This window comes from Mus musculus, chromosome 1, assembly GCF_000001635.26.
Source record: "Mus musculus strain C57BL/6J chromosome 1, GRCm38.p6 C57BL/6J".
NCBI classification, from domain to species: domain Eukaryota; kingdom Metazoa; phylum Chordata; class Mammalia; order Rodentia; family Muridae; genus Mus; species Mus musculus.
In genome coordinates, this window is record NC_000067.6 from 61,746,061 (window position 1) to 61,773,459 (window position 27,399).

General features: G+C 37.7%; 1 protein-coding gene and 1 long non-coding RNA gene across 5 annotated transcripts in view; one reads left to right on the forward strand and one right to left on the reverse strand.

The window, feature by feature from the left end:
* Positions 1-27,399, forward strand: part of Pard3b (par-3 family cell polarity regulator beta) — a 1,003,618-nt gene that overhangs the window by 107,394 nt on the left and 868,825 nt on the right. For 3 of the 4 annotated variants that reach the window (XM_011238602.3, XM_006496298.3, NM_001081050.2), the window contains exon 2: positions 21,888-21,989. In XM_011238602.3, coding sequence (XP_011236904.1) covers positions 21,888-21,989 — 102 coding nt within the window. Of the gene's footprint in view, positions 1-21,887; positions 21,990-27,399 lie in introns of those variants that run through there. The other variant, XM_006496299.4, reaches the window with a different exon arrangement.
* Positions 25,894-27,399, reverse strand: part of Pard3bos1 — a 93,267-nt gene continuing 91,761 nt past the window's right edge. Inside the window, exon 4 of the long non-coding RNA XR_373443.3 lies at positions 25,894-26,026. This is a non-coding gene — a long non-coding RNA (par-3 family cell polarity regulator beta, opposite strand 1). The remainder of the gene's footprint in view (positions 26,027-27,399) is intronic.

Here is a 27,399-nt window from a genome sequence, read left to right on the forward strand (position 1 = left end):
AAGGAGCTGCTGAGGCCCTTTCAGGCCAACCTCACTGGTCTTGGTCAGTTGGCAGCTCTTCTACTTGATTGGTGCCTCTTTGCTTTAGGCTAAAGGTAGCAGTTAAAATAAGATCTGAGTTTCCTTTGAATGCTTATTGACTCAATGATTTAAAACCTTATTTTAATTATAATTTTCTATATTTAAATGTCTCTTGAACTATTTCAAATAAATAATTTTCTTGGGTAGAATTTTCTGGAATATCAGCAGAAAAAAATTGAATAAGATTTGATATTTCGTGAATGTTGGATTTCTAAATTCATATTAAACTTTTGTGTTATTTTAAAGGCTCATGCCTTTAATCTCAGCACTCGGGAGGCAGAGGCAGGTGAATGGCCAGCCTGGTCTACAGAGTGAGTTCCAGGGCAGCCAGGGCTACACAAGGAAACCCTGTCTCAATAAATAAATAAATAAATAAATAAATAAATAAAGGCTCAAAAGTTTATTTTATTTTTATTATCACATGGTGTGCATGCAAGGTGGGAGTGTGGGAGGGGACAGTTTACAGGATTTGGTTTTCTGCTTTCATTGTGAGCTCCTGAGAATTAACTCATGTCATCAAGCTTGTTTGGTATGTACTTTTATCTGTCGAGCCATCTTGCTTGTCTAATATGAAAAATGTAAAGATACATTTTAAGTTACATCTTCAAGCTTGGAATGTAACCCCTTGACATTGCCAGCATTACTGGTATAGATAAGTTGAATGGTTATTTTATATAGACTTGACACAGTCTACTGAATCTAGAATCACTAGGAAAGCCTCAGTGAAGGATTGGAGAGTTTGTTCTGGCTTGTAAGCATGCTATGGGGAGTATATTGATGTTATTCATTTAGTTGGGAAGACTTGTCCAGTGTAAGTGGCATCATTTTCCAGGCAAGAATCCTGAACTGTGCGAAACTGGAATAAGCAAGCTGAGTATACCACACATGCATTCATTCTCTCTCTGCTCTTGATTTGGAGCTATATCTATGTCTATATCTATATATCTATATCTATATCTATACCTATACCTATACCTATATCTATATCTATATCTATATCTATATCTATATCTATATATCTATGTCCATATCCATACCTATATTTACATCTACATCTATATATAATCTATATCCTCTATCTCTATTAGTATCTTCCCATTGCCTTGACTTTTCCAAAAAGTCTTGTTACCTGAAATTGTGAGCCAAATATATTTTCTTTCTTCCTTAAGTTCTTATTGAGGTTGTTTATTACAACAACAGGAAATAAAACTGTGACAACCATCTAAAATACTGGCTTTTGCTCATATTTAATATAAAATGATTATAGCTATTAAAATATCTTTTAAAAAGCCAGGGAAATATATTACAATTGGTCTCATAACTATGTCCAAGTCCCAGCCCTTAGAACCTCTGCATTTGTTCTGTTCAGTAGCAAATGAGAAAATAACTTCCAGGATTCTAATTGATGATTGTGAAGTAGAAAGTTTGCTTTAATTAACCTGGTTGGATATAATTTCAACACAAGGTTCTTTGTGTGAGAATGAGGCTGCATGAAGGAAGGTCAGATCTGATTCACCACTGCTGACTGTGAAGATAAAAGGGGACCATGAGCCAAAGACTGTGAGCAGTGTCTGAAGCTTGAAAAAGCTAACTGGTAGATTGTTCCCTGAGGCCTCCAGTAAGGAGTTTGCTTCCATTCACCTTCATTTTAATCTTACCAGACCCAGTCTTGGTTTCTGCCAGCAGAACTAGTAGATAATGATAGATTGTAACCTGTGATATTTTAAGCCTCTCTGTTTGTAAGTGATTTATTATAGGAGTGGCAGGAAAGAAGTAGAAACCTTCATTGCTAGTTGTGGTTGGCTGCCATTGCTGCTACTCACTTTCTCTGTGGCAGGAATCTGTCTTTTTTTTCTTAAGAAAAATTAACACATTTTTAGTTTTTGTGGTAAACGGAAATGATTATTACTCTCATAAAGAATATTTCTTACCTAAACAAAACTGGACATAATTTATTTTATTTGTGTGTGATTATATAGATTTTGGTGAGGCAATAGGTTGCGAAAGTGAATGTTTAGGGACTGGAGAAATGAATCAGTGGTTAAGAGCACTAGATGTTCTTCTAGAGGACCAGGGTTCAATTCCCAGCACACACAAGTCAACTCAAAACTACCTGTCACTCTGGTTTTTCTGTGGGCATCAGGCATTCATGTCAGTGGTACACAGATCCATGCAGGCAAAACAAACACTCATATGTATGAAACAAAACAAAAATTGACTGGATTATTTATATATTTTGATCCTAAGATAAACTCTTATAGATAGCATATTAAAAGTAGACTAACATAGTTATAAGTAAAGAGTCATTGATGGAAAGGAGAGGGAGGAATCCAGACCTTAATGATGTGTGGGATGGCAAAATAATTTCTCTTTTAGCATATAAGGGACACTTTTTTTTATTAGGTATTTTCCTCGTTTACATTTTCAATGCTATCCCAAAGGTCCCCCATACCCACCCCCCCAATCCCCTACCCACCCACTGCCCCTTTTTGGCCCTGGTGTTCCCCTGTACTGGGGCATATAAAGTTTCCAAGTCCAATGGGCCTCTCTTTGCAGTGATGACCGACTAGGTCATCTTTTGATACATATGCAGCTAAAGACAAGAGCTCCCAGGTACTGGTTAGTTCATATTGTTGTTCCACCTATAGTGTTGCAGTCCCCTTTAGCTCCTTGGGTAATTTCTCTAGCTCCTCCATTAGGGGCCGTGTGACCCATCCAATAGCTGACTGTGATCATCCACTTCTGTGTTTGCTAGGCCCCGGCATAGTCTCACAAGAGAGAGCTATATCTGGGTCCTTTCAGCAAAATCTTGCTAGTGTATGCAATGGTGTCAGCATTTGGAAGCTGATTTTGGGATGGATCCCTGCATATGGCAATCACTAGATGGTCCATCCTTTCGTCACCGCTCCCGCAATACCTCTCCTGGGCATATATCCAGAAGATGTCCCAACCGGTAAGAAGAACACATGCTCCACTATGTTCATAGCAGCCTTATTTATAATAGCCAGAAGCTGGAAAGAACCCAGATGCCCCTCAACAGAGGAATGGATACAGAAAAATGTGGTACATTTACACAATGGAATACTACTCAGCTATTAAAAAAATGAATTTATGAAATTCCTAGGCAAATGGATGGACCTGGAGGGTATCATCCTGAGTGAAGTAACCCAATCACAAAGGAACTCGCACAATGTGTACTCACTGATAAGTGGATATTAGCCCAGAAACTTAGGATACCCAAGATATAAGATACAACTTGCCAAACGCATGAAATTCAAGAAGAACGAAGACCAAAGTGTGGACACTTTACCCTTTCTTAGAAATGGGAACAAAACACCCATAGAGGGAGTTACAGAGACAAAATAAGGGACACTTTTTAATTGGTGTATTAAATGTCAGTACTCTCTATTGGCTTTAAACCCTTGGAATCAAGTTGCAGTGGGAGTATAGTCATTACAGAATAGAATGTAAATGTTTGCAACTTGGATGATAGATTCGGAAGAAGGTCAAGAGGATAGGGTTAAGCATTTAATATGAAAGTTTCTTCCTAAAGGGTAAAGAGGTTGTCCTTAAGTGATAAAGTCTCAAGTCTAAGTTATTAATTAAAGATTTAAGTATTCACTAACGGAAACAGAAGAAGGAGGGAAAGGTTGTAAAACCTTGAATGCACTAGCATCCTGGTTCACGATATGGTCACAGTACTATTTCTGAAGTTATATTTTCAGACTTTGATGCTTATAAAGATATTACTATTCAACACGATTAAAGATGTGTAAAATAATTGTCTCTAACATAGATGAAATCATCTTTCTGTTTCATTTAATTTTTAATGTCAACACAAGGCTCATATATGGCTTATATCAGGACTGTCAAATGTTTTTGTAAAGAGCCCAGTAGGAATATTTTGTCTTGGAAAATAAATAATCTCTATTACAGCTATTTTCTATAGAAATGAAACTGTTGCTGTACTCTATATCTGGGTGGGTGAGCTAGGCTTTGTTGTAGTGTGCAGAGATCAACCAGAACAGCCCTTCCTTCACCATATCCAGGAAGCAATGACTAAACACTTCATCTTAAAAGTTATTTTCTGCTTGATGCTAAACAACAGTGAACCAAGCATACTATTGTGCTTTTGTTTCTAAATAAGAATCTGTTTTCTTTTAATCCATCAAATTTAGACATTATCTGTTTCCATTCTATTAAGGTCGTTGGAAGTTCTGGCTTTCTGGCTGTTCACCTATTCTCACAGTCCCTTTGCTTCCTACTGGATTATTAGAATATTTACCCAGTCTGCACTCTGTGCTTTCAGTCGTGTTCACTCTTGAGCTAGTAACTGGTTGATTTCTATCTTGTGCAAATTGGGTTTCTCTGGAGCTGATGATGTCTTTGATTAGTTTTCCTTGAATCTCATTCTTTCTTTGTACCCCCAATAGTTGTATAAAATGACTATTAGTGACTATTAGTGAAATCTCCAAAGAGTTAAATCCAGGGTAAAATCTATGGACTTGGGGTTTTATCTCCTTCGAGCACTTCATTGTCATGATATGATCAGAGGTGGGCTCATTTGTAAGGTCTGCATAGCAGCCATGCCATCATCATGTATTTGAGAATTTCCTTTCTGACTCTTATGTGTTGAGTCCTCTGGATCCCGAGTTCCTCATTTTCAGAGCTCACATTCATTTGATAGCTTGTGAAGAGGCTGCCTCTCTGGGGCAGAATGGCAGGGGAGCAAGATTGGTCTTCACTGTATTTACCTCTGTAGGCCTGTGTTTAACCCCTACTGTGCCCCATCTCTTGGAGTCAGGATTTGGCTCTATTCACCTTCTCCTCCATAGAGTTGACTTCTTGCCTCCTTAAAGGAGAGACAGGTGGGACCACTACATAGAGACTCCAGTATTCCTTCAAGGAATTTTCAGGTAAGTTTAGTTCACCCTTTTCAGCCTTCTGCTGCCTCTATTTTCTATGGAACTTAGTCTCTCTGGACTTTGTAGGAATGATTGGCTTTTTATTTTACAGTGCCTATCCTGTCTACAGGCAGTTGAGCTTGACATTTCTGAGAGGTGATTAACTTCCTTGTTTCTCCTTTTCTGACACATTGTACTGTGAGTTACTCATATCTTCTGCTGTCATAAAAATGGACTTTGAGTTCTGTTTTGTTCTTCTCCTTCTAGTTCCATTGCTTGGATATAATTTTCAGAAAAGCACAGAAATAAGCATGGTCTCAATAGCTCTAGCCGGCAGAGTGTGTTAGGAGATGTATTAAAATATTTTTGTAATAATTTCAAAACAAAAAGAATTTATTTTTTGGTACAGGGTAAAATTTCTATAATCATCCCAGCTTTTGTTTTGTATTAATTACATATACTGCTTAATATACATAATGTATATAATATATGAAAATAATATTGTATATTGTCTTCCTATTAAGGCATACTTTGCAGTTATGTTTTTTGTTGTAATTTGCCTCCTGCTAATTATATTTATAGCATGTCTGTGCAAAATTGGCTTAATGATGTAATGACAATATAACAATATGGTGACTTCTGTAATAATATTAGATAATACTATAGTAATCTTTGTCTACATAATGTATACTATGACATTGTTTACTAAAGGTGGATGGCCACTTTTCCCAGTGCTCCTGGAACCATTGTGGTTGCTTGACATATTGTTTTGTTTATTCTTCTAAAACAAATAGACACTTGATTTACGTTCAGTGTCATGTTCATAGATGTCACTTCAATAAATGGTTGCAATAACATTTTAGTGGCTTTTCTCAATTTCTCTCTCTCTTTCTTTCTTTCTGTGTGTGTGTGTGTGTGTGTGTGTGTGTATGCATGTACTTGTTCATGTTTGCACATGAAAAGCAAGCAGTCTAAGGACCACATTGTCTCACTGTCTTTTGATCACAGGCACAGAGATTGTTTTCCTTTCAGTCTAAATTTGACATAGGAAAACTTGTCCTGCATCTGGATATTTTTCTTAACATGTGTTTCTCATATCTCCTTGGCTTTCTTTCTCAGGTTTCCTAGGTAGCTAGCTCTCTTTACCCTCCCACTACTCAGTTCTGAAGTCTGGTGAAGGGTGATAGATAGGGCCTGGGCAATGTACCTAGTACAGGTAAGGAGAGGGCTGTGCTTCATACTGGGATTCACTACAGCACTGTACAAGTCAGAAATAACTCTGTCTTTTGGGGACTGAGAGTAAGGTGCCACAAGTAAAACTCCACATGTAGGGATATCATGTGTGCCTGTGGACATATGTGTAATGAATTATTCTCAGTCCTGCAGGGATTAAATATAGTGTCTCTATTCTATATGGACTATAGAGCTTGAATTTCATTCTCTGATTTTTAAAGCTGTATATTTTTCACTAGAAGCTTTTATTTTGGCAAGTATGCTAGAATACTTTTATTTTACGGGACAAGCCATGTATCAGCAGTTTGAAAGACACATCTGCAATCCCCTTCTATTACTATCCTTTGAGGCTTTTCTTCTAACAAATAAACTATTTTAGTACATTGAGTGATACTGTCCTCTTTGCAGATTTTTTTTGCTCATTTTATAGAGTAAAACTCTTACTGTGTTTGGTAGTGTGCACTCAGTGAAGAGGTGCTCACCACTCTCTGGTGGTCTTGCAGTTTTATATGTAAGTAAGCCCATTCTCTCACACATGTGTGTTTCTTATGTGAGCTTCACTTTCTGGTTCATGTATGTGTGGGATGGCCTTGGCCTTAGCCATGCATCAGAAGACTGGAATACCCTTCTCAGGTTTATCATTGACTTGCCTCAGGTGTCATCCTGTCACTTTCCCACTCTGCCTCTGTCTTAGTTGCTGTTTCTATTGTTGTCATAAAACACTATGACAAAAATCAATTTGGGAAGGAATGGGTTCTATTGTTTTTGCTGTTATTGAAGACCAGCTTTAGGCCATGGTGATCTGCTAGGAAACATGGGATTATTTCAACATTCTTGTGTCAGTGGAAGGTTGTTTTGTGACCAGTTATCTGGTTGATTTTGGAGAAGTTCCATGAAGTGCTGAGAAGAAGGTGTATTCTTTTGTTTTAGGTTGAATTGTTCTGTAGATATCTGTTAAATCCATTTCTTTCATAACCTCTCTTAGTTTCACTGTGTCTCTGTTTAGTTTCTGTTTCAATGACCTGTCTATTGGTGAGAGTAGGGTTTTGATGTCTCCCACTATTATTGTGTGGGGTTCAATGTGTGTTTTGAGCTTTTATGAATGTGGGTGCCCTTGTATTTGGGGCATAGATGTTCAGAATTGAGACTTCTCTTGGTGGATCTTCCTTTTCATGCATATGAAGTGTCCTTCCTCATCACACTTGATAACTTTTGGTTGGAAGTCTATTTTATTATACATTAGGATGGCAACTCCAGCTTGTTTCCTGGGACCATTTGCTTAGAAGACCTTTTTCTATCCTTTTACTCTGAGATAGTGACTTTGTTATTGAAGTTTGTTTCTTGTATGCAGCAAAATGATGGATCCTGCTTCTGTATTCAGTCTGTTAGCTTATGTCTTTTTATAGGTGAGTTGAGTCCATTCATATTGAGGGATATTAAAGACTGTTGGTTCCTGATATGTTTGTTTTTGTAGGTGGTTTTATGTGATTGTGTTTCTCTCCTTTTGGCTTTGTTGTTGGATGCTTAATATCTTGTCTTTTCTTTGGTGTAGGTACCTTCCTTGTGTTGGAGTTTTCTTTCTAGGATCCTCTGTAGGGCTGGATTGATAGATAGATACTATTTGAATTTGGTTTTGTCCTGGAATATGGAATATTTTATTTTCTCCATCTATGTTGATTGAGAGTTCAGCTGGGTATAGTAGCCTGGACTGGCATTTGTGTTCTCTTATAGTCTACATGACCTCTGACCAGGTTCTTTTGGCTTTCATCGTCTTTGTTGAGAAGTCTGATGTTATTCTGATAGGTCTGCCTTTGTATGTTACTTGGCCCTTTCCCTTGCAGCTTTTAATTTTCTTTGTTCTGTGTATTTAGTGTTTTGATTATTATGTGATGAGAGGATTTTCGTTACTGCTCCCATTTATTTGGTGTTCTATGGGCTTCCTATACCTTTATGGCCATCTCTTTCATTAGGTTGGGTCAGTTTTCTTCTAGGATTTTGTTGAAGACATTTTCAGGTCCTTTGAGCTGGGAATCTTCATTCTCCTCTCTTCTGATTATCCTTAGATTTGGTCTTTTCATTATTTCCTGATTTTCCTGGATGCTTTGGGTTAGGAGTTTTTTACGTTTTGAATTTTCTTTCAATCTCTTCTACTTCTACGGTATCTTTTACAACTGAGATTTTCTCTTCTATCTCTTGTATTCTGTTGGTGATACATCCGTAATTCCTGAACTATTTCTTAGTTTTTCCATTTTCATGTTTGCCTCCGTTTGTATTTGATTTATTGTTTCTACTTATATTTTCAGGTCTTGGATCGCTTTATTGCTTCACTCAATTGATTGTGTTTCCCTGTATTATTTTAAGGGATTTATCTTTTTCATCTTTAAGGGCTTTTACTTGTTTACATGTGTTCTTCTGTGTTTCTTTCAGTGAGTTATTGATATCCTCCTTAAATGTCTCTATTATCTTCATGAAATAGGATTTTAGGTCAACTTCCTGATTTTCCCGTGTGTTGGTATATTCAGGGCTTGCTGTGTTGGGAGAACTAGGTTCTGATGATGCCCATGTATATTGGCTTCTTTTGCTTATGGTCTTGCGCTTGCCTCTCACCATCTTGTTATCCCTGGTGTTTGCTGGTCTTGGTGACTCTGTCTGGAGTCTACCTCTTTTGTTCCTGATTTGCTTCAGGTCTCCATATAGGCTCATGGCCCTGGCTGTAGCAGACCACCTGTGAGGCTTTCCAACTGGGGGCTCTTCAGAGGGGCAAAGAATCTGTTGATCTGTTGCACAGGCTACAGTAGATCTCCTGGGAGGCCTTCAGACTGTTGGGTCTTCAGAGTTGCAGTCAAACTGTTGTCCTGTGTGAAGATGTTCTCCAGAGTGGCCTACAGACAGTGGTTTCTGTTTCCCTGTGTGCAGCAGAACTCCAGTGAGGCTTTCAGTCTGTTGGGTCAGTTGCTCTGCATGCCACAGAGCTCCCAGGAGGTCTTCAGACTGTGGTGTCTGTTGCACTGTTGCCCTGTTTACAAAGGAGCTCCTGGGGTGCCTTAAAGCTATGTTGTGTTCAGGGGAACCGACAAGCTGGTGATCAGTTCCTCAGTTGCCCTGTGTTCAGCAAGTCTCCTAGGATGCCTCAGCTGTGGTGTCAGTTGCCCAACTGCTCTGAGTGCAGCAGATCTTCTGGGATAACTCAGGATATAGTGTCTTCAGGGGAGCAGACTGGCTAGCAGTCTGCCCCAGCAGAAAGGACTGGACAGAAGGGGAGTGGTATTCGGTGGGCGGGGGTTTTGGGGAGTGATGGGTCCTGAGTCCACTGGGCTCCCAGCAGCAGCTGTGGGACTTTGTGGGTGGGTTCTTACCAACTGCTTTGAATGCAGTGGATCTTCTGGGATGGCTCAGGATATAGTGTCTTCAGGGTAGCAGACTGGCTAGCAGTCTTCCCCAGCAGAAAGGAACGGACAGAAGCCCTTACTTATTTTTAAGCTTTATTTTGCCCAAGAACTAGTTTTTCTGGCTCTGTTTTATTCATAGATGCCAAGATCCACACATGTATTTATTGCATTCAAGGAAACTCCCATTATGTGGTGTAGAGTGCTTGCCATTCTTTCATGCTTCTAGTGACAGTATGAAAAGATCTAGGTCATGCTATCTGAGCTTGCACAAGGTAGAGTGAGATGGTTTTCTGTGCAGTTCCATAATGCTGTTGGCCTGTTAACTCCCTTCTGTTTTCCCTATGATAAGTCATAGGATCAAACATAAGTTTAGGGCTGGGATAAGGGAGTGAAGGAGATGATTGAGGACTGAATCAAAGAAACCTGTGTTCTAGTTTGGGGGGCCAGAACAGTAAAAGTGAACAGGTATTGAACGGAGGATAACTTTTGAGGCTGCTCTTAGAATGCTGGCTTTAGGCTTGGAAGTCTCTGAGGCCATTCCCAAGAACTGAATGGTTGAAGTCAGCTCTCCCTGCTCCCTCTTCTATGCTTGTTGGTTCCCCCTTAGCCATACCTGTGAATAGTCTGGAACATTCTAGGGAAATGACATTGTCCCTGGAGAAATAAGCTAACAGTAGCAAGCAATATTATCCTTAATACTTTTGAACTTCAGAGACAGACTTTCTTTATTGATGCCATGCTAAAGATATTGTTTTATAAATAGTGTGCAGGAGACTAAAGTTTGGGATTTGTTTGTCTTAGAGTTCACCTACTTTATAACCAGTCACAACTACCATTGCTGTTACAAAGGAAATTCTCTATTCTAGGTTTTAATCTCTCCAGGGCTGTAGGTGTAAAACTGTGTTCAAATACAAAGCTAGAGGCCTGGGCTGTTGCCTAAGGAATGTTTCAAACCATTATATTCATTAGTGCATACAGAGATACAAACACACATGGGGAGCAGTGTCTTGCAAAGGTATTCTTTGGAGTGAGTTAGGAAGTTGTTATTCCTAGATCAGAAACTTTGAGTTTAGGTGGCTGCCTGAAATAAACTATGAGTTATATAGATTTTCATCTTCAAATTCATTGTTAAAATTCATTATTGAACAGATACTCTTTAGGGTTTTATATTGGGTGTATTGTTTTAAAACTTACTCTTCTCTCCCTTTCATTGGTGGGATGGCTGCTTTCATTCCCTGGCTGTAGACTTCACATTCCTCTGGACCACACAAGTTTCTAAAACTTGGCACTCATAGCTCTGGACTATAAAACTTCATTGGAAACAAACAATGGAAACCATGGTTTTTTAAGAATCAGCGTTTTTCTTTCAATTTATTTTGTGTTGTTGATTTTCAGTGTTAGTAAGTTGGTAATGTTTTAAAAATTGTTCCTATTGGAAATAAAAATGTATTAATTAAATACATATGGATTTTTGTAAATTTCAGATGTTCAATGTTTGAATTTTGTTTTATAACTTTGCCTTTAAGACTACACTGTATTTATCCTTGTTGGTTTATAGGAAACTCATTCTTTTATGTGAGGAGAATGAGCATCTTTTCCAGATCTGTAAGTAAAGGAATTTTAGTATTTGTCTTAGTCAGGGTTTCTATTCCTGCATAAACATCATGACCAAGAAGCAAGTTGGGGAGGAAAGGGTTTATTCAGCTTACACTTCCACATTGCTGTTCATCACCAAAGGAAGTCAGGACTGGAACTCAAGCAGGTCAGGAAGCAGGAGCTGATGCAGAAGCCATGCAGGGATGTTCTTTACTGGCTTGCCTCCCCTGGCTTGCTCAGCCTGCTCTCTTATAGAACCAAGATTACCAGCCCAGGATGGTACCATCCACAAGGGGCCTTTCCCCCCTTGTTCACTAATTGAGAAAATGCCTTACAGTCGATCTCATGGAGGCATTTCCTCAACTGAAGCTTCTTTCTCTGTGGTAACTCCAGCTGTGTCAAGTTGACACAAAACTAGCCAGTACAGTATTCTTATAAAAATTCTGAATGCATCTGATGTTATGAGGAGTAGATTCGAAAATAATTAAAAATATTCTTTATTTTATAAAAATGTGCCATCTCTATATCTAGATCTCTAATTCTTCATATATGCTTAGGTTAATCACAGATCAAAAGAAACCTTTCTGCCACAGTATAAAACTTCTGAGTTTATGGATATAAAGTTGAATTAAAAAAAGACGTGAAATTGTTGATATTCTTAATATGAACTAGGATACAAAATGTATACCTGAGTTTTAAAGCATTTCCCTTTCTATTTAAAAAATAAGTAAAACTTAGTTTATGAGATAAAATAAGATTCCATGGAATTGTTATTGTTGTGATAGTGAAATCATTTTTGTTTGGGACTACATATCACAAGGCAACACCTACCTTTTCTGCGGCTTAGCCCTTGTGTTTTCTGGATTCCTGTTAGGCGGGAGTCTAGAAGGGACTTTCTGGTCAGTAGCCAGGGGTTCCCACTAAGGTTTGCACTGAAAAACTTATGGGTTTGGCTTTGCCAGCTGCCAGCTGCAGGGGGATGATCTGTTTCTTCCAGCTTGAGAAACAGTCACAGAGAAAATACATCTTTAACCAGGATAATTCTCAGTTTCTTTTAAAGTTGTGTAATAAAGTTTTATGTCTTCTAGTAAGACACTTGAATAAGTGACAAACTGACAATTTTGAAGTATGTCGGGCTTACAGATTTCCTACTTAAAGGTACACTGTAAGTCTGCCATCAGGCTGAGCTGCTGAATCCATTGTGTTTGTGTCACAGAGACTCCTTATTTCAAGACATTTCTCTAACTGTGGATTCGAAGCCCTTTCTGGGGTTTTAGGAGCTATAGGGCTGAAAATTGGAAGAGATATTCATTCACAGAAATCCCATTTTTTTAACCCAATAGCATGGTCATGTTCTGGCCATATAGCCTTGATATGTCATATTCCACAATGTGGTACATTACACACAGGGTTTTTGAAAGTTTTTTTTTTTTTATGGTGAGATTCAGTCAACTTCTTTATTATCTATAATACCTTTTCAAAGTTGTGCATAAGTAGCCATGCTTTCCCTTAATGTGGAAGGCTTTTAATTTGATGGAAAGTCCCCTATGGCCATTTATTTTTCAAGTATTTACATATAAAAGTAATCTCAAATGGGAACAGAGGATCCAGATTTTAATAGCATAGCTAACTAGTCTGAATGGTCACTGAGCATGGATCCCAGATGTAACCACAGCACCAGGGACCCTAGCTTACCTCTGTGGTGTCATTTCCCACATACAGTGTATGGCAGTGGGTTTATCTGTCACCTGACTGTGACTTAAGTGCTTAGAGTAAGAATTTTTATATAACATGTTCTCTACCACAATCCTAACAGTTAACCTGGTGCACACCTGAACAAAAGGATGAGTAATATCCTCCAATCCTAGGAAAAAGGCACTGCAGTCTCGGTCTTATTGAGAGAAAGTGTGTTTTCAACACGGCATCTCTCTCAGGGACATTTTAGTAAGCATTTTTCTCTTACCTGTCTGAAACATCCAGTGTCTCAAACACTACAGGTCTACTATCTTTAAAATAACAAAGCACTTTCCTCCTTGTTGTCTAATGTAAGTGAACTTTGTTTAGCTTGCTCATTATAAATGTATTTATAGGCCTCTAATCACCATGATTACTGTCATGGTGTTCTCAAGTTAGTGATCTTTTCTTACCATTTCTTAAAACCTGACAAAATATTTTAAGTGTCGTGTGGCCATATCATCACAGGCTTAGGTTGGTCCTTGGTATATTCTGGGAACAGTACTTAATGTCATAGTCTGAGATAGAGCAGTAGCTATAATCATTTTAACAGATTGGCTTATTTAAGTCTTTGGTTGCCTGATCCACCGTTGTATATGCTAGATATCTGAGGTACCTGGTGGTCAGTGAGCCACATGTTTTGTTCATAGGATAACCTAGCCTTCTGTCTTCCACAATGTCTATATTTCTATAGCTTGTTTATGATTCTCCTCCTGGAAATTTAAACTGCCATTCTGAACAGCCTTCTGATTTTTATTATTATTTTTTTAATCAGTAGATGTATAATCTTTGAAGGGAACCATTAGATATGCCAGTTGAAAAAAGAAATCTCAGTTTTGAAGCAAAAAAAAAATGTTTTTGTTACATTTTATTCAAATATCTTCGAAATGTAGCACACCTGTAGGAAAGCATACAAGTAGATGTAGAGTAGCACACAGGTCAAAAAGTTAGCTTGTGTTCCAGGTAGCTTCCTCGCTTCCCTTTCCACTACTGTTCTTCAACTTGTTTTGTGTTGTGAGATAATTATGACAACCTTGAATATACTGTACATAGAATCCTACAGAAGCACTTTCAAAAAGTGATTTGGCTATATCTGCATCATCTTATTTTGTGTTGATTATTCATGCTGTTGAATGAGCTTGTAGTTTATCATTCTTGATCATGTATAGGAATTGTTTGAAGTGCATACTACTATCTATTCTGCTGTGATGAGTAGTATCTTGCATTTTAAGAGCAGGAATAATTCTGCTGGAGAGCCTAAATACATGTCTTTTGACAACTTTGTATTCTCATTTTCGTTTGGGAAATAGAGAGGTAGAATTTCTAAAATATTTGGGAATCTTATGTGATGGCATATTTTAATTAATTTTTTTCAGATTTTAATTCTTTATATTATTTATTTAGTTCTGGTTTTTGAGACAGGGTCTCTACTTGATGCAGGCTGTCCTGGAACTCACTATGTATAGCAGGATGGCCTTGAACTCAAAGATCTGCCTGCTTCTGACTCCTAAATTCTGGCATAAAAGACATGTGCCAACCATTCCAGACTGATTTTTAATCTTCAAGCTGATATAATTCAGGAACTCCTTAGTTGTTCTGTTGACTCAGATTCCGGATCGTAACCCTAACCTTGCTGAATTTGAGCAAGATTATCAATTTATTAGTCCATGAGAGTTTTCTTTATTTTTGTCCTAAAGTTTTATATTCTTTAGCAGAAATGTTTGACATGTAAGCTAGAATAATTTTAACATTTTATTCCTGATGGTATTATAAATATTATTTAAATGTTTTGATACTATTATAAATACCATCATTTAAATATTCTGATGTTTCTATAAATGCTATAATAAACATTTTTATATTTAATTATTTTTCCTTTTCTGATTTTTTTGGTTACTGGTTTTCAAATTTGCTACAATATTTAAAGAATATGTTTATTATTTTTTCAAGAATTTCATACACTTTATTTTGTTCATATTTATCTTCTCCCATCTCCTTTAAAATCCATCCCCCATTTCATACCTACTTACCTTTCTGTCCTCATTCATTCTTTTTTAAAAGTGAATTTGGTCAAATTGTGCTGTTAATATCACCTCGGGTATGTGCCCATCCTCTGGAGCATGCTAGATCTACGAGGGGCCACACTCTTAAAGAAAATGGACTTTCCTAACCCAATAATTGCTGGTAACCAACACATGGGACATCTATATCATGCAAGGCTCCTTCCAAGGCTCAGAGGATCATTGCAACAATATTTTGTTCTGAATTGTTGAAATATTTGTAAATTCTTTTTCTGAATTCATTGAGGTGATCTTTAGGGTTATACTAACTTTTACATATTAATTATCTAAATGACCATGGTTGACATTTGCATTTTTATAACTCTTATACTACTACAATAAATCCTATCTGATTATATTACTTTTATATACATTACTGAATTTGATTTTAATATATTTAAGATTTTCCCATATGTATCCAGGAGAGAAAAACTACAATGAAGGCAATTAGTGACTGGAAGCAGGGAAATTAACCTCTCCCAGGAATGAATCCCTTGTTTGTTGTCCAATGAAGAATGGTGATCCCTGAAACCATGTGCATATATATGCAGGTTTTTTTGCATACACATGGATACATACTTACATGTATAGCAATAATCAAAGAAAAGGGCTATCAACTTGAGAATTGGGAGGCATTGTTGGGGTTTGAGGGAATATACCTGGGAAGGGCTGGAAGGAGGAAAGGGGATAATATTACTTAAAAACATACAAATTTAATGAGTTTAGTGAATATCCCATGCACTCTTGTTGAAATGTGTTTTCTGAGCTGTTTTGGTTTCATTATAATAGGCATGTATTTTTGTTACTATGTATAAAATAAAGAATTGGGTCTAATATGTTAATTGTGTTTAGGAGTTTCCAAATTTGCATGTATCGTGCATAGTATGATCTTTCTGTCCCGTGGCAGGATGCTCACTGCAGCAATGCTATTGGGTATGTACAGGGTGAGAAGCCTTCTCTTCTTGGTGGATTTTGCCTTTAGTAACAGTTTCCCTGTGTCTCTTCTGCCTGATAATAGTAAGACTGCATCACCTCTCTTTTGATAGGATTATCGAACTTCGAGCTGAAAGCACATTTGTAGAGGTACTTACTCGTGTGCTCCTTATTTTTATAATGTGAGATTAAGTGTCTTGTGGCATTCACCAGATATTACTTTGAACCCACAATGAAACCCATTGCACCTTCGTATTTGTGAATTCTTCAGAAGCACAGTTTATGAAAATTGTGTCAGCAATGTTGATCTTGTTTGGCTTTCTTCTGAAGTTTGCAGTTGGATAATCTATTCTGGGAACATGAAGGCATGTTTAGAACGCAATTGGGGAGGAATTACAACATGAATTATATGCACCACTGCCTTGTGGATTGCAGGAACCTTGGTATGCCCTACTTTCTGCCTGAGCTCTATCCTGCCAGGTGTCAGTGGTTGGGGCCTGCGCTGCCTTCCTAAGCGTATGTGGCCTGGTTACTGGTTCCTCTTGCTTTGGGTTCATCCTCCTCCCCAGACCTGCCCTACCCTTTCTTTTCCCTGAGTGCCCTGCAAAGCAGCTCTCATTTCTGGCCTTTGAATGAAGAGGAGAATGACCCCAAAAGATATGATAGAAGTGCTAAGTTTTTGCATATATATATTTCATAATTCTCCCTCCAATTTCTGATCCCCCAAACTCACCTCTCTATCCTTTCTTTACATGGTTGCCCAAATCCTGCATTCTAATGATTAGGAATTCTGTTTACAAGCTTTTCCCACTTGTCTCTCTCACTTCTGCTCAGACAAACTGAAGCAATACATCTGGGCCTTCTGTTAGCACCCACTGTGTCCTCTAGACTTTGACCTCTGAGATAATACCTGGTACAAAAAGACCCTGGAGCTGTCCTGGTTACTAAGGGTGGGTCAGCTGAAGCCCAGTGAAATAACTTTAGTCCATACACTTATATTTGAATGGGGAAAGACCCATTGCTCCATCTGAGTCCTATACAATTATGTCTTGTAAAGTTGTCCTAAAAATACATTCTTTAAAAGATGTTTTAAAATTGCCATACAAACCTATGTTCTGAGTATATAACCCCATACATTTTATATATATAAAGAAAAACATTCGATTCTAGTGTTTATGGAGTTTCTGACCTTGAATAAGACAGTTCACTTCTGTTGCTTTCTTCGTCTGTAAAATGGACTAACAATTATTTTATGAGGATAGTTGAGGCTAGATGAGTTAATCCTATAAAGCACCTGGTCACTATAGTGCCTCACCTCAGTGAGATCTCATTTGCGAGTGCATGCCATGAAATCTGAAAAGTTCTGCAAAGAGAACTCTGTTTCTTTTCTTTTTACTTAACTCCTATCCTACAGTTGGCTTTGCATTCCAATGGCTATGATAATTCCAGTGACAATTTAAGCTACCAGGAGCCCAGGGGCATTCTTGAACTTTGTTGGTGACACAGTTCAGGCTCAGTGTGGTCCTTCAGTCATTGGCTTTTTATTTTGGGGCTTTTCTCCTTCAAACTTCATGTCACTGCAAACTGTTTTTCTTCTCTTCTACTACTAAGTCTTGACTTAGAGACCTACATGTATCTCCTGTCTTTTGTTCCCTGGAGCAATTTTCCAGAATTTCAGCACTTGGTTTGCCAGTCTACTGTTGTAGGCATTGCACATTGGAAGTTATAGATCTTTCATTCTTAGATTAATATAATTTTAAAGCCTAAGTCAAATTTTATGTCGTATAGTCCCAGTGAAATTTCTTTATTAATGTCAATACATGTTTGGAACAATTTCTGTATTTGATCATTGCAAATACTGTTTTACTATCTTGTTCTTTTAATTAATATTTTTATCCAAGTTTCTCAAATTCATCCCTGTAGACTGGCTTATTTTAGTTTAAATTCCAGGAAGATTTACATTAACTGTGTATTATTAGAAGTAAAGAAAGTACAACATATAGCATGTTGGTTTTCATTACTTTAATGATCCCTGGAGTATAGATAATAAGATTTGTTGAATTGAAAAATGAGTACATACACAGAACTATTTTAAAATAGTATTCATATTTGTTACGGATACATGTACTACATGAATGTAAACTAAATGTCACAATCATGAAAAAACTACATTAAAGTGACTCAAGGGATCAATTGTGAACCATGTGTGAATCTTTTTATATTTGATTGGTTTTTTTCTGATGGTAATAAAACCATGCAAACAAAATGCAAAATGTTGACTGCAATGTAATGGTTGAAATGTTGACATTCATAAAAGGATCAGAGTGAATTATGATGGCTGTTGGCTGCTAATTCTGAATCCATACTCTTACAGTGATCTATGGAAACAGAGCTGAATGCCACAGAGACAGAACCATGGTTGGTACATTCCTGGTTATTGATTCTCCCATCTGAGTGTATTAAATACTCACCCGAGACTGCTGCTTTACTGCTTGCCTCTTTTTCCCCAGGGATAGATGTGTGAGCATATAAGCTTACTCTTTTCTTTTTAAAACAGTACCAGTGTGTGAGTGTGTGTGTGTGTGTGTGTGTGTGTGTGTGTGTGTGTAGGTGTTAGAGAGAGATACATACAAAGTGAGGAGAGAGAGACAAAGAGAAAGAATGGGTGCCATGACACAGGTGTAGTTAGAAGACAATTTCAGAATGCAGTTCCCTCCTTTTACTATGGTTACCATGGGAAGAACTGGGTCAGAATTCTTGCACGGCGAATGCTTTTACTTGATGGACCCTCTCGCCAGCCTTCATTTTTCTGTTGTTGCGTATGTGTAAAATAACTGAATCAGTGTGGGAGAGTGATCTAAAGTTGCATCTTTTCACTAAAAGTTCAGTACTATTTATTCACTGTTTTTTTGTTAAATGATAACAGATATATCCAACTTCTTGAAAATTCTCAATTTGTATCTATACTCTTTCCATCAGATGAAGTGTCTAAGTCCTATGCTTTGGTTTCCTGCTGGCCTTAGATTCTGTAACAGTTTTCATAGAAGGAGCACTATGTGGCTTCGTAGCCTCTTCTGCTGCTATTTGTCACCCAGTTTTATTTTAATGATAAGAAATCCTACTTTATGGTATTTTTATTGTTAGATTGTTGTTGTTTTAACTTTTTCCTAATTTTAAATTAGAACTTAGCTTTCCCTTTCCTTCTGTTTTTACCTCTTACAAGGAAGTAAGGAAGACTCAATGGGTCTGGCAGTTGTTAATGATGATTGTCTAGTTATGGGTTACATGGACTACTCTTACAAACTGAACCCAAGGGAAGAGAAACTGGTAGCATTCTTCTTTGAAGTAGTCCTATTTAAAGAGATATTTTCAGAATGCTTCCCTTTTACAGTTATGGCGTGCTGGTTAATTGTAGAAAGGGAGTACTGGCTGTGTCAACAACACAAACTAGAGACATCTAAGAAGAAGTAACCTTATTTGAGGATTTTTTAGATGAGATTGGCAGGTCTGGGTCTGGAGGGCATTTGAATGATTGCTAATTGAAGTAGATCAGCCCAGGTCACTGTGGTCACTGTAGGTCTGGGCAGGTGCCCATGGACTATACAAGAAAGGCAGTGGCTGGTGAGCCTAGGAGCCAGCCAGTGAGTAGCAGCCAATGAGTAGCAGCCAGTGAGCAGCATTCCTCCCTGACCTCTTCAGCCTGCCTCCAGGTTCCTACCTCAGCTTCTCTTGGTGGTGCACTATAGCCAATCAGTCAGCTAACCTTTTTGCTTTCCCAGGTTGCTTTTTGTCAAAGTTCATCACAGCAACAGCAAGCAAACTAGACCACATGAGTATATTTCAACAATATAATATTTTTAAAAATTATTGCAGTTAATGAACTTGGACTTTTTTTCCTAAGAAGCAGTATAAAGCAGTTTCCTGGGTGGTGTGCCTATGTGAAGAGAATGTTACTTGTGGCCTACCTGTATTAGTTTTTAATCTCTGAAGGTTTCTAGGGAGCCGATATAGTCAGATAGTATTGTCTTCTGTTTACAAACCTAGAGTACTCTGTCTCGAGTCTTACTTCCTGCATTTAGCTCATTTTTGCTAACACAATTGCTTTGAGTTGGCACAAGTCTCTGGTTATGGGTTTGAGAGATGAGTATTCTGCACTTTGCTTAGTTGAATGTGTTCTTACTGCTCAATACTTTGGCTTCTCATCTGGGCAATAGAGGTAGGCATCTCAAGTTTCCTAATAAGTCATTAGGTTTTGCATTTATAATCCTAGAATTAGAAGCAAATGAAAGCCTTATTCTTCTTGAAATTTCCATTTAGATACTCTGTTTAAAAAACAACATAATTTTGAGATTGTTAAAGCTGAGCGAAGGAGAATTGCTTCCAGTTGAAGTCTTTCATAGAATTTCTTCACTTTGTATTATTGTAAAGTTGTGTATTTGGGTGTCACCTCAGTCAAGTTCCGTATAGATGCTGTAAAGAATTATTATTTACTAGCCAGCCTAAGCTTTTCTCCAGGGGTCACAGGGAAAGCTGTATGGCAGTCATTCCTATTAGCTTTTGTAAACTCACAATTGCATTCTATGGGTTCTGTGACTTCTTACTCTTAATAAAGATTCATTTGATAAGGCTTAAAGCTTCATCCAAGGAGGATTTTCAACTCCTTTTAGAAACTGGAATTTGTCCCTTTACCAAGGTTTGTTTGTTTGTTTGTTTGTCTGTATCTTAATGCCTTCTAAGAATCATAGAATCAAGTTGGTTTTAGCTTGGTTATTCCTTAAGATCTCTACTGATACTTGAATTCTCTTCATTAATATGTTCATATTCATTGCTAGCATTCCTTATTTTCTTTTTCTGGAATAGGTAGTACACAAATAATTGAAATAGGTAACATCATCATTGCATTTAATATCAGGCTGTCGTGTTTTATACTAAAATGACTGTTGGAAATAATCTAAGTCATAAGGTTGGTTTAGAAAGCACCATGTTACTTTGGGCACAGCTACCCAGAGAATGTCACGATGTGAGAAATGGGAACGGGGCTGGAGCTTTTCTCTGGGCCCCATCAACACCCTGAAGCTGAGAAGGCACAGTGAGCATGGGAAGTTAAAAAGGCAAAGGGATTGGGGTGCTGATACCCTCCCCCACTTCCAATTCCACCGATTTGCTAAAGTTAAAGCTGGGAGAGTCACATATTTCTGCTTTGGAAATTTTATATTATAGTTTAAACTATCTGAAGTTGAGGAAATACCTTCATAATTATTCTGTAGAATATTTTTGGCATTACTTAAGTTGAAAGGTGCTTTTCAGGTTGGTAGTTCATTTTCTGCATAGTAATTTAATTTCAGAAAAATTTATTAGATGGGTAGACCTCAAGTTAAACAGGATAAAAGTGGCAGTTATTTATACATAAGACCTTTGTTTTGTGTTAAAAGTTTTATTGGTGTTCCAACTTGACACAACTCTAGATATATGTGAGAAGAGGGACTTTGATAGAGAAAAATATCTCTATAAGATTGGCCTGTAGGAAGGCCAGTAGTACTTTTTCTTGATTATTTATTACTGTAGGAGGGCCGAGCTCACTAAGGGCACCTTCCTCTGGGGCAGGTAGTTCTGAGTGCCATAAGAAGCAAGCTATGGCCGAGCAAGCTCTGGGGAGCAAGCCAGTAAGCAGCACTGCTTCACAGTGTCCGACTTCAGGTCCGGCTTCCAGACTTCAGTCCTGTTGAGTGTCTGCTTTGACTTCCATCAGTGACTAATTGTGGCTTGAGAGTTGTAAGACAAACTAAACCTTTGACTCCTCACTTTAGTTTTGGATATGGTATTTTCTCACAGCAATAGGAACCATAGCTATAACAATCAATATACCGTATCTTTATTGAGATTAATCATCTCTGTTAAAATGTGTCTTACTTTGGTAGAAATAGATTGAGTCATCAGATTTGCTTGTTCCACCACAGGATCCTGGATACTGGGTGAAGATTCATCACTTAGAATACACAGATGGAGGAATCCTGGATCCGGATGATGTCTTAGCAGATGTTGTTGAAGACAAAGATAAGGTAGATGACTCTGAATACTTTCTTCATTTTCCTATACCAAGCAGCATATTTTCAAGCCATTCAATTTCTTAACAAACTCATATGTCAGTTATTATTAAAAGATACCATCTGTTTTGGTTTCACCTGGACAGCTCATAAATCAAAGTTCTTCATCAGATGTTTGCCTGAAGTTTGTCGAAGTTTGGGAACTTTTTTTGTGGTGGCCTAATTAGCAGACTCTTCATTCTCAAGAGCTCCCAATACATCTCAATAAATTAGTGTCAGCTACAGAGGCTGTTGGAGCCACTGCTGCTGTTGGAGTTTATTCCAGACAGTTGCTAAATATTCATCTTAATGCCTGAGGTTGGAACGTGTTTTGTGTTTTATACTGGATAATATAGTAGGGTATGGATGACTCCCAAAGAGCCACAGAGTAGATTTTTCTCAAAGTAGATGGCACACTGTATCCTGTGTATGTCTTTCTTTCATGTTAATCCTCACCCTGAAACAAAAGAAAAGCATTGCACTGAGTATGTTGAATATTTAGGAAATTTTAAAACTGTTCTTTTAATTATTTGGGAATAATTCATCACAAATGTAGCATTTTAATGGAATTTTGCTTCTTATTACTTTGATGAGGTATAAAAGGAAAGTATCCCATGGCAATATCCTAGATTATTGTCATTGAAACACACTGTTTAATATGAGCTGTGTTGTCCTTAGAAACAGAACTGCTTCCAAGATTTCTTCTCTATAACATTAGCACTGTTTATTTTTATTTGTAGCATGTCTCTCTCTCTCTCTCTCTCTCTCTCTCTCTCTCTCTCTCTCTCTTTCTCTCTCTCTGTGTGTGTGTGTGTGTGTGTGTGTGTGTGTGTGTGTTACGTTAATATTTGCAAACATAGTCTTCTATTTTATATTTCTTTTGACACTTGGCTTGACTTACTTCATATGGTAGTCAGCCACACAGTAAGCAAATTGTGTTTCTAAGTAGATTGCCAACTCCTAGAAGGCAGGGGCTGAAGATCCTTTCCTCCTCTGTATTTCTTATGTTAAGATATCTGGTAAGGCATTTAATGACCGTTCTTTTGTTGTGGTTTCATTTTAGCTACTTAGATTGACCATGAAATCAAGAACTTCCCTCACCTGAGCCTCCAGAGTGCTGAGTTTGCAGCCTGAGCTACCGTGCATAGCTACAGAGTGTTTCATGATTTCCCCCTTATAACACCAAATGATGGCCATTCATTTGCCTTTTCCCAGTTCACTTTCTGCTTCTTCCCTGGGAACACCTTCCTTTTTTGAGATAGTTGAGATATTTGGCTTGATTTTTAATAATGAAGGCCGCCTGCATCTCAAATTCCACTGCCAGTGTGTTCATACAAAAAGCAAGAAAATGCTACATTAAAGAAAGGGCAGAAGATACCGGCTCATCCTGGCCTTATTTCAAATCCCATTTCAGGAAGGGAAATTCTGTTAACAATATCTGAGGAGATCTGTCTGATGCAGCACTTTCCTCTGATGCATTCTTTCAACTGTTTCCTCAAGGCCTTTTCAAAATGTAGCTTGTATCTTAGACACAGAAACAGCGTTATTATGTGTGTCTTTTTGAAATGGGACTTAACACCACTATTAAATACGGAGACAAGGACACAGTCAGCTAAGAGCCTAGCAGAGGATCCATATATGTTAGCTACAGCTACAGCTTTCCTCTTAGTGCACATTCATGGCTCTCCATGATGCCTGCCATTGTGCTACACAATCGATAAGGATTTGCACTTTTCGTGTTGCCTGAAGAAGAATCACTCAATTTTCTTCTTTTTGTTAAAAAAGGAAAAAAATAATCAGTGAAAAAGAGAGCTTTCTTATATTTCCTGGAAGCAGAGCCCACCAAACTTGTTTCTCTTACTTTTAGTCAATTCACAGTAAGTAGTAATTTCAACTGATGGTTTGTGGACCTCCTGTTGGATATCAAACCTGCTCAAGAAGGCTGGAGGCACAGTTGGGCTTTTATGTGTAAATTACTTGGTGAATACTCATTCACAGATGGAATATGGACAGAGAGCAGGCACAGAGAAGATTGGCTGGGTGTGAAGACTCATGCTCAAGTCATAACACTTGCATTCCTGGGATGGACTACCTACAGGGGAACTGGCAATGAGGGCTGTAGATAGGCTGGACCAAGTAATGGAGAAGCCAAGATCCCAACAGCAATTACAGTCCCAAAGCGGTGTCAGCTGTGGTTGCTTTGCTTTCGGAAAATCAGTGCAGTTCAATAAAGGCTAGAAACTAGAGGTGGAATGATTTGATGTAAAATTGGAGAAAGATCTAATTCATTTACTTAGTTTGATAAAGAGATGACTTCTGAATCCCATGGTCTTGTTACTCAATAATAGACTCTTAAAACAGTAACTCACATTGTGAATTGTTGGCATGGTTAAAAAAGACAACTACAACATAAAACTATGTAAATATGAAAGTATATAATTTTTATGAAAATTGAATTCCTTCCATAACCATACATACATATGTATATATGCCCTAGCCCTAACCTCCAACCCTAACCCTAACTGTAATACATATATACACATATGTGTATATATATGTAATATATATACATACACACACACACACACACACACGTGTGTGTGTGTGTGTGTGTGTGTGTGTGTGTGTGGTGTGGTGTGTGAAGTATAGTATACCATCACAGAAAATTTCTTTATTTACAGCTAGGTTTTACAGATGGGAAGTGCTAAACTTGAAGGCAGGCCAGGAGCTCTTGACTTGCACAACTGGGCCTTGACCCTTGAATACCATGTGCTGTCTCATGTTCAAGTACTACACTATCAGCTCAGCTTTGTCTTTGTGTTTGGTATAAGTACTTGTTAGACTTTTGTCTGCCTTATCCTCAGGTTCAACAATTTATTTAACAGCAAAATGTTAGTTAGTGTAGTGTTAGTGTAGAAGAGTTATGTGTTTAGTGTCCCTTGCTGTCTTTTAATGATATAATACTATTATTATGATATTTTCATGTGCATGTCTTGATTTAAGTACTAAGTGTTTGAGATTAAGTACTGAAACACCAAAGAAACTAACTTAATGCATACTTTAATAGTTTCAAACAAATCTTATAAAATTTGTTTTAAAGTTATTTAATTGCTCAAAATAGTTTTATAAGGAGATACTTGATTAATATGACACAATATTTGGATTAAGATATTATTATTATGTGAGAAATGAAATGCCAGCAGGACTAAATTTAGAACAGGAACACACTGTCTGTTAACATACTCAGCATTCAGGGATCTTCACATATTCAAAGGGAGACTCTTGTGCACAGTGAATGAACTAGTGACCTAGTCAGACACACTGCCACTTGCTTTCTCAGAGCACTCTGTTGCCCTCTGGTGGATGGCACAGTCACTTAGAAGCCAGCTCAGAAAACAGTTTGAAATTTGACACTCCCCCAGTTAGAAAATGTCTTTTGTCTTTTTAGTATAGATCCCAGATCAGAGGTGGATAGTAAAGGGAGAGTTTACACATACATATCTCTGCTCTCTTAAGTTTTTCAAAAATGGCCAAGGACACTCTTTGCATTCATAAAACTTGTTTCTATTTTTGGCTTTCTCAACTTCCTTTTTACTGACTGAAAGGTTGATGGCTGATTGTACTAAGATATGTGTGACTTTAGTGTGTAACTAGACAATCCATGGTGTATGTTGTGTTTTGCTTGGGAAGTGTTGTTGCTACATTAATCCTTTTTAAAAGATACTGAATTATTATATATATTTTTTTACAATCCTGGGTTATTTTTGAACACTTAATTTATTAGTGATACTTCTACCTTAACATAAAATAATTGTTCTAAATCTATTATATTTTCTTAAATAATAATATAGTAAATTTAATTCTGGAACACTTACATTTTGAAGGGATCTTGAAGTTATGATGTGCCTAGAGGTTTAAACAGTGCTTCAGAAAGAAATATGGAAGCTTGTAGGGGAGGAGAGAAGTGCTTCTGCTTACAAGGCCCATGGCACGGGCCTCAAGATGACTTTCTGCTAGAGAGTAATAAAATTATAGAATTTTAGATCCAAAGTATACTAGTCTTATGGACTAACTTTAACATCTTCCTAAACAGGAAGTATCTGAACCAGGGAAGTCTCTTGGACTCCTGGACTTCATGACTGTGGCTGGTTTCTTTCCGGAGTCCATTTTAGCATTTCCTCTTTGGCATTCTGATCGAAGCTGCTGTTGAGGGCCGACTTCTGCCAGGGGCAAGCCCTATGTTCTCTTTTCTCTCCTGTCAATAGAATATCCTTCTTCTAGTCTTGAACTAATAAGTTTTTTCAAAGTCTTAATCATCTGAGCACAGTTTATTTTTAATTCTTTTTTCGTGTTTTTTATCCCCATCTTTGCATTTACAGAGATAACAATTTTAATAAATAAAAGTCCAGACTAAGGTTATGGCAACTGTTGGGAATGATCTTTGTTATTGGTTTTCTTACCTGAATGGCTTTCAGCAACGTAGCCCCTTTCTTTGTGTCATGGCTTTCTCATGGGTAATTGAAGCTAAAACAATGCAGTAATTTTATGTGATATTATATCATGTGTGATAAATAACCTAGCCACAGTGTGAAGCCACATGCTCAGGAGAATAACTGTTAGGTTCTAGTGTGTTACATTACATAGTAAATTTAGCTATCAAATATACTATCAAAGTAAAAAAGATTGGATTTGCATTATTTTAAATGTATTGCTTAAAGCATATCCCATCTAGGAATGTGGTTTTCAATCTGTATTTACAGATTTAGAATCTCTGGATTCAAACAGCTGTGAATCAGAAGTACCAAGAAAAGAATTCCAGAGAGCATCAACGACTTCACTTGTGTTTGCCCTGTGTCAGGGCTACACTGAATGTGTATGTAAGCACACCCCACCTCACAGGTCCTCAATCTCTCTTTAACATTTGTTCCACCATTGTTATCTGGAAGCCTAGGATGGTTGTCCCTGCTGTTGGGACACATTGGTTTTACCTCCCCTTGGCTTTAACACATGATCAATACAATAGCTGCATATGGAATAGTTATGCTCTGTTAGCTATGCTTAGTAATGTGCCCATGCTTTAAAATACATATATAAAGTACATATGACTCATATGCAACTTCTTGTCCTGTTAGGGATGTGGGCATCTATCCATAGAGGTTGGTGTCTGAAGGACATCCTGGGACCTGTCACTGTGGATGATAATAGGCATTTGTACTTGAATAAAGTACAAGTCTCATAGGTTCTGTTATGAGTCCCTGGAATACCCACTTCCCCCCAGCTGTCTGAAGCATGCTAAATGGCAACAGTAGTAAAGCTATGGTTTCTTTCTTACATGCACCTCCTACCTGTTCTATACTTCCAGTGTTTTACTTGTTTAGCATGCCTA